Raw genomic sequence first — 17126 nt, forward strand, 5'->3', positions numbered from 1 at the left:
CACGGCAAAATCTGCACACTGTATAATAACTGTAACACTAGAGCACCAGAGCAAGTTATAAATGTAAATAACTGATAATAATCCCAGCAGCCCTGTAACAGATCATCTTAACAGAGCTTCTTAAACTGGCCACCCAGTTAGCCTTCTTTTCCTATGTACCGTATTTTTCGGACTATAAGGCGCACCGTATTATAAGGCGCACGATGAGTGAACGGTCTATTTTTAGTGTTAGTCCATACACAAGGCGCACTGGATTATAAGGCGCACTAAATGAAACTTAGCCGCAACGCTCCGACAGACCATAATATTATGTTGAAGCACAGCAAGTACGTATTACTCCGCGACGCTCCTGACAACGGTAGCCGCAACGCTCCGACAGACCATAATATTATGTTGAAGCACAGCAAGTATGTATTACTCCGCGACGCTCCTGACAACGGTAGCCGCAACGCTCCGACAGACCATAATATTATGTTGAAGCACAGCAAGTACGTATTACTCCGCGACGCTCCTGACAACGGTAGCCGCAACGCTCCGACAGACCATAATATTATGTTGAAGCACAGCAAGTACCGCATTACTCCGCGAGGCTTCTGACTATAATAGCGTGTTGTGCCGCATTCGGTGAATAAAACGGTTTTAAAACAGAGATAAAGATTGGATAAGTTTAATTTCTGGATGGAGTGATTTCCAGCGCTGTTTGGATATAACTGTGGATTACAGGAGACTGGATTGATGGATTCTCTTTAGTCTGGACGCGTTTTGAAGGTAGGACCTGTGGCTGAGCGCGGGTGTGTGTTCGGGGGGTGGCGGCAGTGACCGGAGGTTACCCCAGGACAAAAGGAGAGCCTTTTATTACTGGAAACATGCGCTCTGACGCAGCTCTAATTCATGAAACATACATCCTACAGTAAAAGCACAGTTCTGGAATCCGGAGAGCCAGACGGTTCGAATGGTGTATGACATGACCGCATTCGATGAAATATGGACGAACGATAAACGCAAATATGAGAGTTATGAATTATTAAAATCATAACCAAGGCATATTTCGCCCTAAATTTTTCTTTTCTGAAAGGATATTCCGCTAAATAGCTCAAAAGCAGAGATTCTAAGCTTTAAAATGGTTTATTGGATGTCTATATTGAACCTGTAACTGTTCATAACTATTCAGAAACACAGCCAGTTATGAAATATTAAATATTTCTGGCCCGCCGGTGGGCCAGCGCATGTTAAGAGGTTAACTTTACTTAGAAGTGGGCGCTAAAAAGAAACAGTTTGTGCTATTACCCCAGAACGGGTGGAAAGGAAAGTTTACCGGCACCTTGTTCTGGCCACGGAGCTACAGTGGAAACTAGCTACCCTGAGCCACAGCAGAGAGGCAGTACAGCAGTCAAAGGTAACCGCGCGCTAGCCCAAGAGGGGGATCTTTTTCTGGCGTGGGTGAGGAATTCTGCACAACAGAGCGCCGTGTACCACATAAAATCGAGGTCAGTAAACACAAGCAAAATCCATACACAAGGCGCACTGCATTATAAGGCGCAATGACGATTTTTGGGAAAAAATAAGTATTTTAAGTGCGCCTTATAGCCCGAAAAATACGGTAATATTATAACGACTTTTATGCGCATTAAAACAAGAAGCTCGGAGGGAAAGGAGCATTTTTCTCTCTTGAACCGTTACAGGGTTGCTGTGATGATAATCAGTTACCTATTGTTATAACCTGTTGATTGTTAATGCTCTAGTGTTACAGTTAGATAACACAGTGTGCAGATTTTGCCATAGTTGTGGTTTCTCCACGGCGCCTCCCGAGCGTACACGGTCCTTCGTGCAGCTTATTGACAAACAATATACACAAATACAATCAATTCCATTCATAAATAAAGGACACAAACATTTTACTAATGCATGATGACTGTGTGCTATGTAAACCATATCAAGTCAGAGTTATGATGTGTTTTTGTATGTGTGCTATATAAACCATATCAAGTCAGAGTTATCATGTGTTTTTGTATGTGTGCTATATAAACCATATCAAGTCAGAGTTATGATGTGTTTTTGTACGTGTGCTATATAAACCATATCAAGTCAAAGTTATGATGTGTTTTAACAAAGATTATTGTGTTTATTAATTTATTAATTTAACATTAATAACAGTCAGTCAGCCTCCAAGTAAATACACCCCTTCATAAATCTGGTTACATCATTATTACATTCATGATACTTTTTATCATGTGTAGAAACAGAATATGTTATACATGAAATGCAATTTTCTGTTTCCACCACAATTTTTGACGTACAAATTATAGTTGTATGAACAGGATAACTGTTTTTAGTGTAATATTATGACATTAATGTACATCAAATTGATCCAAATTATTATTCGAACTGCCCATTCACGAAACATCTTAAAAAAATTTATTAATAGTATTTTAGACCAGCTATTTTGATTTTATATAGTGTTATAGATTTTAAGCAGCTCTTATACTGTCACGCATAAATTATTTTTATATTATCTTTATTTCCTAATTTTTACAGTGTAGTTGGACCTAATTCTTATAGGTGTATATTTATAAAATTACACTTCTTTACTTTAATATTTTTGTTATGTATTTATTAATAAGAAATTAATAAATACAATTCCACATTGCATCATAACTTTGACTTGATATGGTTTATACAGCACACATACAGTCATCCTGCATCAGTAAAATGTTTGTGTCCTTTATTCACGTCTGGAATTGATTTGTATTTGTGTATATTGTTGGTCAATAAGCTGCACCAAGTTATTACAGTTATTATCTAACAGTAACACTAGAGCATTAATAATCAGCAGGTTATAAATATAGATAACTGATTATCATCACAGCACGAATTAAAGAAATCGTTCGCTTGAATTAAAGAAATCATTCCCTCGAATTAAAGAAATCGTTCCCTCGAATTAAAGAAATCGTGAGCACAAATTAAAGAAATCGTTCACTCAAATTAAAGAAATCGTTCCCTGGAATTAAAGAAATCGTTCACTCAAATTAAAGAAATCGTTCCCTTGAATTAAAGAAATCGTTCCCTCGAATTAAAGAAATCGTGAGCACAAATTAAAGAAATCGTTCACTCAAATTTAAGAAATCGTTCACTCAAGTTAAAGAAATCGTTCACTCGAATTAAAGAAATCGTGAGCACAAATTAAAGAAATCGTTCACTTGAATTAAAGAAATCGTTCACTCGAATTAAATAAATCGTTCACTTGAATTAAAGAAATCGTTCACTCGAATTAAAGAAATCGTTGCCTTGAATTAAAGAAATCGTTCCCTCGAATGAAAGAAATCGTTCGCTTGAATTAAAGAAATTGTGAGCACAAATTAAAGAAATCGTTGCCTCGAATGAAAGAAATCGTGAGCACGAATTAAAGAAATTGTTCACTCAAATTAAAGAAATCGTGCGCACAAATTAAAGAAATTGTTCACTCGAATTAAAGAAATTGTTCACTCGAATTAAAGAAATTGTTCACTCGAATTAAAGAAATCGTTCACTCAAATTAAAGAAATCGTGAGCACGAATTAAAGAAATTGATTAAAGTAGATTTGAACTTGGTTATCTTTGCATGTTTAACATGTTCTCCTAATAATGATCACTGTGGATAAAACGCGTTCAGTCCTACGAGTTATTTAGTTCTTCAATACCCGTCTTGCTTTCTTTATATAACTGAAGTAGCACTGTCTAACAAGAGTCTTTGTTTGGCTTTCTATATAGCTGTGTTTTAAGTGAAATATAATATAAAGCATTATTTACACACAAAAATAACGGACAGCGAGAGTAACCTCTAGCGCCCACATGTTTACCAGACACGCGTGCACGCGAAGGAGAGTCTGATTCTACTGGGGAGTCATAATTTGGCACACCTGTTATTTAAATTATGATTTAAATACATTTAATTAAATGATATATAACGCTTTTCATCGAAGTTGTCCACTCAGCTCAGAGCGCCACTTTAAAATGCGTGATTAATGCTGATATCCAGTTGCTCCAAATACTTTGTCGTCCTGAGGAGCCCTGGATTAAGTTTTAAATTTGTTTGGGTGAGTAAAGCAGGTGTGAAGCTCGTTAGCCCGTAAACAAAACATATATTATATTAGCCGCAAAAAAGCATGTGAAAAAGTATTTATAAAAAACATTTATATAGTTCTAAAATGAAGGCATATCGCGGTGTTGAGCCACCATATAAAACCGCCGGGGATTTTTTTTTACCAGGACAGCCCTATTGGAAACATTAAACAATCTGCTTAAGTGTTAAAATAAAAATGAGAAATAGCAGTTAAAGCAAAGAAAAAGTAAAAAATTAAAAAAAATAACTGTAAAACTAGAAAAATACGGTTCATTGTCACCTATATGACCATAACTTTTTAACAGTAAAGAAAACAAAATTATCATAGAAATGCTATGCCACTTGTTCTTGAAAATGTTTTATGGTTTGGTCTGAACAAATACTGCCTTAAAGGTCCAAATTATTATGTGGAATAATAGTTAATTAAAAACAATTTAATTTATGATTTGTTGTACTTTTTTAAATTCAAATAATTAAAAGTAACTATGTAACTTTTATTAAAAGTACATTTTTAATTAAGGTTTTTTATTTACTTTTACTCAAGTATATTTTTAGTAAAGTAAAGATACTTTTACTTAATTACAACTTTTCTGTACTTTTTCCAAATCTGGTAAATACTTTTGACACCCTTGTTCTTATCCCATACAGAATTCTGCAGCTTCCTTTGTGTTTTCTGTCCTTATTTCACAGCTAGCACGAATAACCCTCTATCTGCGGGTGCAACTCCACTATCCCCGCGGCAGCGTGAATAACCCCCTACCCGCGGCATCAAGACGAGGTGGGCAAGGCCAATGATTTACAAAGGAAAATCATGAAAATTATCAGGTGTGCCCAAACTTTATAATGTCACATGTAAATTATAATCATGGTACACACATCTGATATTTATATGAAGAATATCATCATTGTCTATTTTTTTATTGTTAAATGTATTCATAATACATAAATATCTTATTATTTTATGATATATGGTTAAAATAACTACTTTAAAATAGCTTTATAATGTGGTACACATATTACAATTTGGAAATAGTTGAGCATAAATTATAACACAGCATATATTATTTAGCTGCTGTAGTAAAAAGTAACGGTTTTCTTTCTTTTATAAAGGTAAATAGAAGTGAGCAATGTTATGCACTTACCGATAGTGGTGGTGGTGGCCACAGTGGTGGGCTCTATATGATCTGGTATGTTTGGAGCAGTTACTGGGGAAAGGAGGTCTATATCTGAAATGAGGTGATTAATATTATTCAATATTATTACAAATACATTCATAATCAAAAAAGAAACATGGAATATCATGCGATCATACACACCTGCACAGTAAGCTGATGCACAGATGGCTGGACTGACAAACTCATACACATAGTAATTTCCAGGACAGGCTTTCACTTGAATGGGGAAGGATTTAAAATAGCAGCAGTCACCGTACCAGCTCCCACAGACCTGCCGACTGACCACTCCATCTTCCAGTCGAGGATGAGAACCATTTAGCCAGAGAGCGATATCAGTGCCACACATGCCCTGAGTAACACATGACTCTGGCATCCGGATGTTATTGCCATCATAGAGAAGACGATACCAGCCATCCCAGCCAAAGGAACTGTCACACAACCACCAGTTGTTTGTTTGGTTTGTAGCTCTCCAGAGTTCATCCAGTTCATTGTAGTTGTAGCAGGGGTCAATACTCGGTTTGGTAAAAACAACTGTTATGGAGATCATAGTAAATTTAATTTAAAAACATGCTAGTTTGGTATGTTCTGAGCTCAAAACAGTGATTTCCAATTATTTTAATATTGCAATAAAATTTGCTGCATTTATGAGGTTCCCTTATCCAGAGTACGTAATTCTTCTTAATTACAGTTGCAAGAAAAATGTGAACCCTTTGGTATTTCTTGGATTTCTTCATAAATTGGTCATTAAATGTGTTCTTATCTTTATCTAAATCACAACAATAGACAAACACAGTCTGCTTAAATTAATACCAATGTTTGCATGGTTTTATTGAACACAACTTGTTAGCATTCACAGCGAGGGGGGGGGGGTGGTAGAGTATGTGAACCTTTGGATTTAATAACCCTCCTTAAAGCAATAACCTCAACCAAACATTTCCTGTAGATCTGGGGTGGGTTTCCTGAAAGGTTCATAACGCTAAGAACTTTGTTAACTTAAGATTGATCGTTAATTAAAGAGTGTTTCCCAAACCCGTGCTTAACTAAAGTACTATGTAAACTCGTTCACAGATTAACGAGTAACCTGACCCTGTCGTTATTCTTAACGTTCTACTTAAAGAGCATTTTGCTTGCAGTTCACCAACTTAAACACCAGGGAACGCCAATTTTGAGGGAAACAAAAATATTATTTCCGTGGTTGAATCAATTATATTATATTATATTGTATTGTATTGTATTGTATTGTATTATGTTATATTATATTATATTATATTAAATTATATTGTATTGTATTGTACCGAGAAATCGCTTGAAAAACGCTAGGTATAAGGTACAATTATCTGTTAGAAAAGTCATTAGCCTAGGGGTTCACACACACTTCAACCTACCCCAACTAATACCATATTTTTGCATGGTATTAGTTTAAGCTGACTGTGTTTGTCCATTGTTGTGACTTAGATAAAGGTCAGAACACATTTAATGACCAATTTATGCAGGAATTCCAAAGGGTTCACATACTTTTTTCTTGCAGCTGTATCCTTAACTAAAACTAACCCTAACTTTCCTGAACAGACCAGAATTCAGAGACACCTCTAAACAGCAAATACAAAACATTGTTAAATACAAGTTCAGATTTCCAGATACAGAAAGTGTGCAATAATTCTTTAAACAAAATTACGCAGGTGCAGGAAAGTTACATCAACATTTTAAAATAACAGCTTGTAAATGCTTCCTGTAGCTTCTTATTATCAGGAACATAACCATAAGTGCCTGAACTTTTTAATACCACTGTATAATCATATAAATATTAAGTGAAGTATTATCTGATGATGTATCATAACATTGTTTAACCCTCTAAACCCTAGCATACTGGAATATACACCTGCATGAAAAAGTATTTGCAGATTTACAGATTTTTTTTTGTTCTTGCATTGTGTCGTACTTAATTTTTTCAAATGATCAAATAATCTTTAATATTAGACAAATATAACATGAGTAAATATAAAAAGCACTTTTAAAATGACACTTTAATTTATTATAGGAATCAACTATCCAAACCAATCTAGCTCTTTGTGAAAAAGTGTTTGTCCCCCCCATAGATTAACTGTGATTTATCAAACTTTTGGGAAAGCTGAGTTAAAGTTTTAATAACCACAACCAGGCCTGATTACTACCAGACCTGTAGAATCAAGAAATAACTTAAAAGGAGCCTGATAAAATTAATCAGTTAAAAGATCTCAAAAAGCAACACATTATGCCACAATCAGAGGAAATTCAAAAACAGATGAGAAAACAAAGTCACTGTTCATCTAACAGTCTGGAAAAGGTTACAAAGTCATTTCTAAGGCTTTGGGACGCCAGAGAACCACAGCGAGAGATATTATTCGTAAAAGGGCATGGACAACTCATCCAGGAGGTCACAAAAGAACCCAGAACAACATTTAAAGAACTGCAGGTCTCACTTGCATCAGTTAAGGTCAGCGTTAATGATTTAATAATAAGAAAGATACTGGTTGAAAATTTAATCTATGGGAGAGTTCTAAAACAAAAAACACTGCTGACCTAAAACTACACAACGACCCATCTTACCTTTGCCAAAAACATCTTGATGATCCCCAGGACTTTGGATAAATATTCATTGGACTGACGTGACAATAGTGGAAGATGTGTGTCCTGCTACATCTGCTGTAAAGCTAATACATCATTTTATAAAAAGAACACCATACTAAACGTAAAAATATGGTGGTGCTAGTTGGATGGTTTGGGGCTGCTTCACAATTAATTCTGCTGTTTACCAGAAAATCCTGAATGAGAATGTCCAGCCACCTGTTTGTGACCTCAAGCGTACTTTGGTTCTGTAGCAGGACAATGATCCAAAGCACACAAATAAGTAAACATCTAAAAACCTTTGGCTTTAAAAACCTTTAACCGTTTTGGAGTGGCCTAGTCAAGAGTCCGATTGAGATGCTGTGTCCCGATCTTAAAAAGGCAGTTCATGCTCGAAAATCCTCCAATGTGTCTGAATTAAAACAATTCTGTAAAGATGAGTGGGCCAAAATTCCTCCACAGAGATGTAAAAAACTTTTTGCCAGTTATCCGTTAAGCTTGATTGCAGTTGTGGCAGCCAAAGGTGACACAATCAAGTTATTACGTTTAGGGGGCAAAAACACAGGGTTAGACTGGTTTGGATATTTTTTTTTCCTTCAATAAATAAAATTATTACTTAAAAAGTACTTTTTATATGAACTCCTGTCTTGTCTGATATTAAAGTTTGTTTGATAAACTGAACAAAAGAAATATGTAGGGGGAAAATAAATTTTCACACACCACTGTAGATAATGATGATAATAGCAAAGAAATAATTAATCAATATCTCTCTTTATAAAAAAAAGTGGTAAAAAGTTATGGTAAAAAGTTACTAAGTCTTACTGAAATGTTTATGTTGTACTTTAATCCTAATGATTGGTGAGCCATAATTAATGCTTTAAAGACGCTTTGATTTGCATTAGGTTTTGAACATTTATTTGAACATCAGGAACAAAGAGGCTGGTCCATTGTTTGCCTTGTTGACACGTGTCATGTTTTTGAAGCTGAAGTGTCTCCTTCATTGAACGCTTGAATAATTAAACGTTATTTAAATGAAACGCCAATAGGGTAATCAAAATCTGATGACATTACATGGCATAAGTATAATAGCTTTATTACCTGTGCAGTATGTTGGCCTTGGCAATGACACATCTGGTTTGACAAGTTTGTAGACGTAGTAATCTCCTGGACAGGCTTTCACTTGGATTGGGTGGGATGATCTGTAATTATTACACTCAACATTTCCATCCCTTATCGATCCATAAATTTCTCGGGTGACGATGCCGTCTTCTGGCCGTGGATGAGATCCTCCAAGCCAGAGTGCACTGTACCCTCCACATCTCGTGTAGCTCACACATCCCTCAAGAATCTGAGCATTTTCTCCTTGAAAAAACAACCGATACCAGCCGTTCCATTCAAAAAGTGTGTCATCATAAACATTGTTTAAATACCCGTTCCAGTAATCCCAGCTGGAGACATTTCTCCAATCATCTTCAAGAGCAGTGTAGGTGTTGCAGGGGTCAAAGCTGTAGTCTGTTGGTCTTGTTGCTGAGAAACAGTTGGACAAAAATAATAATAACAATAAAGAGTTAAACACACAAAAAACATCTAGGGTGAAGTTCCAGAAAACAATTTTAACAAATATCAAACTCCCTGATGAAGAACATGAGAAGATTTTAGAAAAGCTTTGAAAACTGAAACCTAACAAATTACTTTAAAGTATGTCTTTGTTGACTCTTTGTAATGGGTTGGAGTGCTACAGATAGGTTGCCCTCCAGCCCAGAGAGTTGTTGAACCCAGTTGCAGAACAGTAGATCTCAAAGCAAGTAAACCCAAGAAAAAAAGGGAAATAATAATAATAATAATAATATATAGAATTGTTAATTTATATATTATTAGGATATATAATATTATATATTAATATTATATGTTTATATAATATATATATATGTAGGTTGGGGCTAGTGGGATCCATGCGCAGCATGTTGTGTGACACGACAAAACCCAAAAATGAGATGGTCTGCGCATGGAACTCGGACTTCTCAAGCTTGACGTAGAGGTGGTTCTCCAGAAGCAGCTGGAGAACCCGTCGCACATGGGTAACGTGCTCGTCTACGGGGCGACTGTAGATAAGAATGTCCTCCAGGTAGACGAACACGTACCGGTCCATAGCCTCCCGAAGAACCTCGTTTATGTACCCCTGGAAGACGGTGGGTGCGTTCATCAACCCAAACGGCATTACCAGGTACTCATAGTGCCCGGACGGGGTGATGAACGCCGTCTTCCACTCGTCACCCGCTCTTATCCTGACAAGGTTATAAGCACTGCGCAGGTCCAGTTTGGTGAAAATGGTGGCCTACTGCAGTGCTTCAAAGGCGGATGACATTAGGGGCAAGGGGTAGCGGTTCTTGATTGTTATTTTGTTGAGGCCCCTGTAGTCGATACAGGGCCTCAGCCCACTGTCTTTTTTGGCCACGAAGAAAAAGCTGGCACCGGCCGGGGAGGTGGATGGCCGAATAAATCCCAAGGCAAGGGCCTCCTGAATATTCCTCCATTGCCCGGCGTTCGGGGCCCGATAGGGAGAACAACCTTCCCCTGGGGGGACTAGCCCCAGGGAGGAGGTCGATGGCCATATCGCAGGAACGGTGGGGAGGAAGTATTTGGGCCTTCTCCTTACTGAACACCTCCCGGAGGTCCTGGTATTCAGAGGGTACCCAAGAGAGATCAGGACCTGCGGGATCGAGGTTCATGCCTTTAGTGGCCTGAAGGCAGGAGGCCCGGCAGGCTGGGCCCCACGCCAGAACCGAGCGAGTCAGCCAGTTGACGCGGGGGGGAATGCGCTAATCAGAGCACTGGAGTTCCACCTGCTTTCAGCCTAGAGCGTACGAAATTCGATGGCATACTCAGACACCGACCCTGATGTAGGTTAAGGAGGCGGGTCCCTGCCTCCTCTCCTCGGACTGGAAGATCGAATGTCCGCGAAAGGGCGGTGGCAAACAGCGCAGCAGTGGAGCAAACTCCTGGCTGGTGTTCCCAGGCTGGGGTAGCCCATGCTAACGCCCTTCCAGAGAGGAGGGAGACAATGTATGCCACTTTGGCACGCTCTGATTGAAAGCGGGAAGGGAGAAGCTCGAAAGCGAGTGAGCATTGTAGGAGAAATCCCCTACAGCCTCCTGGTTCACCCCTGTAGCGCATAGGGGAAGGTAGTGGGGGTTCGACCCGGTGCGCTGTGGGTGGCTCAGCCACAACATGCTCCCCCTGGAGACTTCGGGGGGCTGGCTGTGTGGGGTGTGGCAGATTGTGTGCCAAAATATTAGCCAGCCCCTGCAGCTGGTCTAGAATCTGCTGCAGGGTCTGTTCATGCCTCCCAATAGCTGCCCCCTGGTTCCCCAGGGTGGCCTTTACCTGCTCGAGACCTAACTGCTCTGCTGGATCCATGTTGGGGCTGGATCTTTCTGTAATGGGTTGGAGTGCTACAGATAGGTTGCCCTCCAGCCCAGAGAGTTATTGAACCCAGTTGCAGAACAGTAGATCTCAAAGCAGGTAAACCCAAGAAAAAAAGGGAAATAATAATAATAATAATATATAGAATTGTTAATATATATATTATTAGGATATATAATATTATATAATAATATTATATGTTTATATATATATATATATATATATATATATATATATATATTATTATTAAACCCCGCTCCACGCGGGGATCGAACCCAGGCTGTCGTGGCCGCAGCCCAATGCTCTAACCGCTGAACCAGCGAGTGGATTGGGACGCGGCTGCTGTATTCGCCTTTATAAGGCATCGCCGAAAGGGGCGGAGCAACGAAAATGGGCGGAGGAGGAAAACAAGTGGAAAACAAACCTCACACCGAGCGTGAGTGAGAATGAGGGGGAGAAAACGTAAACAAGGATCGCCGAGGAAGTGCGGCTTCCTCTTATAAAACGAGGTGAAGGAGTAACTGAACAAAAGAGCTTCCAAAGAAAACAAAACTGAACTGAGGTGCTTATAGATTTAAACGCTGCTCCACCAGAGAGGGGAGGAACAGCGTGGGAGAGGGAAGGTAAACAAATCGCGTGCCTCGCGGTGAGAAACACACACAGACACACACACACACACAGAGACTCGAAAGGGGCGGCAGAAAAGAGCACACCGCTCTGCTCCACCAGACTAGAGAGGGGGAGATGGTGGCTGTGGAGCTCACTGCTCTACACAGCTACACCAAACTCGAAAGGAAAAAGGGATAGAGATAAAGAGCCGGGGCTCACTCGGAAAACCGGCATAGATTCGCTCTCACGAGCTTCAAAGATCCAGCGCCGAGTGGCTAGTTGCTTATAAGCTGTTGAAAGCAGGTGTTGATAATTAGCCAATTAACCCTTGGCACTGGCCTGGCGCGCCCTCCGATGCCCTGGAGGACGCCTCGATCGGGCACCAGCCCTTACACTCTTACCATAAAATAGTGAATAAGTCATTATACAACAATCAATAAACATTGATTTTACTTGGTCAAATGCATAATTTGTCTCTATATGAAAATGCTTTTTAATAATTTACAGACAATTCTAGTCACAGGTGCTGCCAGTCACAATAATTACTGTGAGTGTTAATGCCTTTTGTAAAGTGTTTTTGTACATGCGACACTGTGAGTTGAGGAATGTTAAATACCCAAACAACTTCAGAAATTAAATGTTCCATCTACCTGGCACCCACTATCAGTATTACTATCTCACTCCAACTCCCATAATTCATAAGGCCTTGCCATGCAGATATTGACAGGTGTTCCTAACATATTGCGTTTGCATTTGGGAAATGCTCTTTGTGACAAACAGAACTAAATAGTAAAGTATGCAGCTTTAGTGTGGGCCAGTTCACATTAAAAATGAACCAGTTTAGGTCATACTCATTTTATTTAAATAGTTTATGTTCATAGTTAATAAAATAACAAAGGTCAAAGACACAAATTTAAATGAATAAATAGTTTACGTTCATTTGGGTTTTCCTGCTCAATAGGCAGCTAATTCTTTCTACTAGTTCATCACCAGTCCAAATAACTACTGTACTACCAAAAAAATGTATCATATACAACACTGATATAAGGGTGTATACCAATGTTGAGAATTTTTTAACACTTACCCAATGCAATATATTATTATGACAATGACAAAGTATGTTTTATTTGACAATTAGGAGTTTAGAATGTTTGATAAATTGTATACTGAAACTTTTCCTACCATAGAATAATATCAAATGTTTCAGCACTGCCAACATATTTTTGAAGATTTTAAACTCCAGTTATAAAGCTTTTAAATGTGGCTGTTATGCCAGCATTAGCTCACCAACCACTCAGCTCATAGTAGCAGAGATGCAGCGTCTTTACTGCCTAAAATCTGCTTACTGTAGAAAAAACAGATAACAGGTAAGTTTCCTTTGCTTTCTTAGCAAAATACATCATTCTCCTTTATGTCCTGACCAAGTGAATAGTAACTATTTTTGTTGTATTTGTGTTTTTAGCTGCTTTAGTTCAATTTCTCCACTACTTTTTCCGTTTGGTGTAGAAACTGATCCAGAAATCTCCAGAAACTGGCCCTGGCATGGCTGTGTTTTGAAGATGTCATGCAGCATGAAATAAATGTGAGCGTTGTTCTTTGAACGTGTACTTGCACAACCCTGCTCAGCTTTATGAAGCTTTTGGGAACCTCTAAACTCTAATATTTTCTGATTTTATGTTTCCATTTGCTAACTGCTGAAACATTGTTAAATTAACAAAATATGACAAAAAAGTACTACATGCATGCTAGGTGGATCTATTTAACAGGACAATTTATAAGAAAGTGCATGAGAGAACCTACTCATAGTGTTGAGTTCAGAACCAGTGGGTGCAGTTGGTGACGCAGTGGGAGTAATGGTGCTTACATCTGGAAAAATATATATATTTATTATTATGCACATAAATAAAATAAGGCAAGTTAAGATTTTCCATTAAACAGACCTTACCTGTACAGTATGCTGAGTTAAATAATGAGCCGATGAGCTCATAGACATAGTAGTTTCCTGGACAGGCTTTTACACGTATGGGGTTGGAATGGAGGCCACAGCAGCCATAGTAATTATTCCCACAGACCTGACGAGTGACCACTCCATCATCTATCTGAGGGTGAGAACCGTTCATCCACAAAGTGTAGTAAGCCCCACATCTGTATGTAGGAACACAGCTCTCTGCCAACCGAATGTTAATTCCATAATAGAACAGCCGGTACCAGCCGTTCCAGTAAAAGTTACTGTCAGATAGCCACCATGAACCAGTCTCATTATTGGCCCTCCAGGGTTGGTCCAGTGAGATGTAATTGTAGCAGGGGTCAGTGACATTGTCAAAAGCAACTGTATCAATGAAAAAAAGAGTTTGTCAATTTGTAATATATAATAGTTTTACATTTTAGTAGGGCTGGACCCGAATATTCGGGTATTCGGATATTCGTTCGTTGAGTAGGTATTCGGTTTTTAATTTTGGTATTCGGATATTCGTTTTTTTTCTCCTTTCCAGAGTTCCACCTCACTCTAACCACTTCTGTTCTCGAGGGTCCCGTCAGAATATCTTGCGCGCGGGACAGAACTGAACTGTTATTGGCTGGAACGGGAGTTTAATCCAGACGATGCGGGAGCAAATTAATAAATAGTTAACTGTAACTGTAATAATTCTAAAAAAAAAAACCTAAAGAAAACTCTCAACGCGCAGGATGGACCGATACACACACGCACACACCGATGGTGTTTGGACTGGGGTAAGGAAGGGGACCGCACTATTCAGCGCTGCTGTTTTAATAAATATATAAGTAAATTTGAAGCATTAAATGTAGTTTATTTAATTTATATTAGGAACGTGGGGCGGGAGCGGCAGAAATGTGTATGTGGCGGGCGGGCGCGGGATTAAAAGAAGCAATTTTTTTGCGGAGCGGTAACGAGACAGAAACGCGGGAGCGTGGAAGAGTGGGTTTAAAAATCAGTCTCGCGCAGACCTCTATTATACATGATAAAAAAAAATGCAGGCTCTTCGAAACTGATTTATATAATAAAACGTAAGGGGTAATGTGGCAACAGTAGGGGCTAAATTGGTTACAAAAGCCTGGCCTACAAAAATGATGTCTGAACGAATTTCCTCTTATCTAATATAATTTAAAATGGTTTAAAAATATAAAATAATTTCTAAGCAAACGAAATATTTAATATTGAGCTTATAGCCCAAGTGCAAAAATACAAAATCAGTAATAGGGCTATGCCCTGCACAATCCTTAATCCGAAATAGACCAAGTACAATAACGTCATTAACAATGACTTTCCTCTACTCTAATATAATTTAACATGGTTTAAAAATATAAAATAATTTCTAAACAAACGAAATATTTAATATTGAGCTTATAGCCCAAGTGCAAAAATACAAAATCAGTAATATGCCCTGCACAATCCTTTAACCGAAATAGACCAAGTACAGTTTACAATGACTGTCCTCTAATATAATTAACAATGTTTAAGAATATAAAATACTTCCTGAACAAACGTTTTTTTTGTTTGTTTTTTTAAGCAAATAGCCTAAGTGTGAAAACACAAACAGCAATTTACTGGGCTGGCTTGCGCAGCGGAGAAACCGTGCAGCAGCAGCCTCCTAGCCTGCTTACGCAGCGGATAAGCCGCGGTGTGGGGCAGCAGAAATTCCGGGATGAAGACACAAAGAAATCTGGGCTAAAAACACAGAAAAAATATGGGGTGAAAACACAAAAATCCGGGATAAAAACACCAAAAATCCGGGGTGAATATGTCTCGTCGGTCAGAGCAAATTGAACATTTTTCAGTGGATTAAAGGGGCCGTGATTTGCTTTTTTTTTTTTTTTTACCTCTTTTTTTAAAAACGAATATTCGAATATTCGCTTCGAATCAGTGCCGAATATCCGGAGCTCAAAAAACGCTATTCGGGCCAGCCCTACATTTTAGTTGATCTGACTGTTAATCGGACTCCAGAATTTCCCTCTGGGATCAATAAAGTGTCTGTCTGCCTGTCTATCTATCTATCTATCTATCTATCTATCTATCTATCTATCTATCTATCTATCTATCTATCTATCTATCTATCCATCCATCCATCCATCCATCCATCCATCCATCCATCCATCCATCTATCTATGAACCCGGTGTATTTTTCTTAATAGTGCTGTGATTAAGATCTCAGGACTAGTTCAACACAGTTCAACAAAAATAAATTTTTAATAGCTGGATTATCCAACTAATTATTGTTTTTAATAAAGATTAGGCCTATCAAACTAACACATTAATTTTTCACAAATTATTAATTGACCAAAAAATAATGTGTGTGAAAAAAAAATTAATTAATATTCTTTTTAAATATATCTATTTGTTTATGTTATCAACTTAAGACTAACTTAAGATTTTATGTTTTACAATTATATACATTATGAAATGTTCAGCTGTGAACTTTGGTGTAAAAGTGAAATGTGAAAATTAAAGCTTCACCTGCACAGTATGAAGGCATTGGAATGGAGAGCTCTGGTTTAACCAGTTTGTAGACGTAGTAATTTCCTGGACAGGCCTTTACCTGGACAGGGTTGGATCTGTAGCTGGAGCTGCACTGGTTATTACTGTAACTGTAGTAGTAGTAGTAGTAGTAGTAATAGCCATTATAGTAGTTGTAGCCATACATGTTGTTGGTGCCATAGACTTCCCGGGTGACGATGCCATCTTCCAGTTGGGGGTGAGGTCCATTGAGCCAGAGTGGGATGTACCCACCACATGTTGTAAAGCTCACACACCACTCAGAGATCTGAGCACTTTTTCCCTGCAGATAAAGCCGATACCAGCCGTTCCAGTCAACAATGGTGTCATCAAATTGCATGTTACCACTAGTGAAGTAGGTGTGTGTATTTCTCCAGTCGTCATTAAGAACGTGATAGTCATAGCAGGGGTCAGTGTTGTAGTTAGATGCAGAGGTTGCTGTGAAAACAAAACAATAATAATCAGTAATCAAATTTCAAAAAAGTAATCTCATTGTTAGGGTTCACAGAGATCAAAGATGTAGATAATAATATGACCACATCCTTGTTTTTACATTCATTGTCCATTTATAAGCTCCACTGATCGTATAGGACACCTTGTAGTTCTATTATTACTGTAGTCCTGTATCTGTTTTTCTGCATACTTTATTATTATTCTGCTTTCACCCTGCTCTTCAGCAGTCAGGTCCAGGGGTCACTGTGTCCCT

At 38.3% G+C, this 17126-nt stretch overlaps 1 protein-coding gene across 1 annotated transcript in view; it reads right to left on the reverse strand.

The window, feature by feature from the left end:
• Positions 1-16855, reverse strand: part of LOC103028845 (alpha-tectorin-like) — a 219495-nt gene extending 202640 nt beyond the window's left edge. Inside the window, exons 1-6 of the mRNA XM_049473434.1 lie at positions 16382-16855; positions 13856-14239; positions 13711-13776; positions 8977-9405; positions 5416-5805; positions 5242-5325 (exon numbers count right to left, since the gene is read on the reverse strand). Coding sequence (XP_049329391.1) covers positions 5242-5325; positions 5416-5805; positions 8977-9405; positions 13711-13776; positions 13856-14239; positions 16382-16760 — 1732 coding nt within the window. The 5' untranslated portion in view covers positions 16761-16855. The remainder of the gene's footprint in view (positions 1-5241; positions 5326-5415; positions 5806-8976; positions 9406-13710; positions 13777-13855; positions 14240-16381) is intronic.
• Between the last annotated feature and the right edge of the window lie 271 nt (positions 16856-17126).

This window comes from Astyanax mexicanus, unplaced genomic scaffold (assembly GCF_023375975.1).
Source record: "Astyanax mexicanus isolate ESR-SI-001 unplaced genomic scaffold, AstMex3_surface scaffold_38, whole genome shotgun sequence".
Lineage (NCBI taxonomy): Eukaryota > Metazoa > Chordata > Actinopteri > Characiformes > Acestrorhamphidae > Astyanax > Astyanax mexicanus.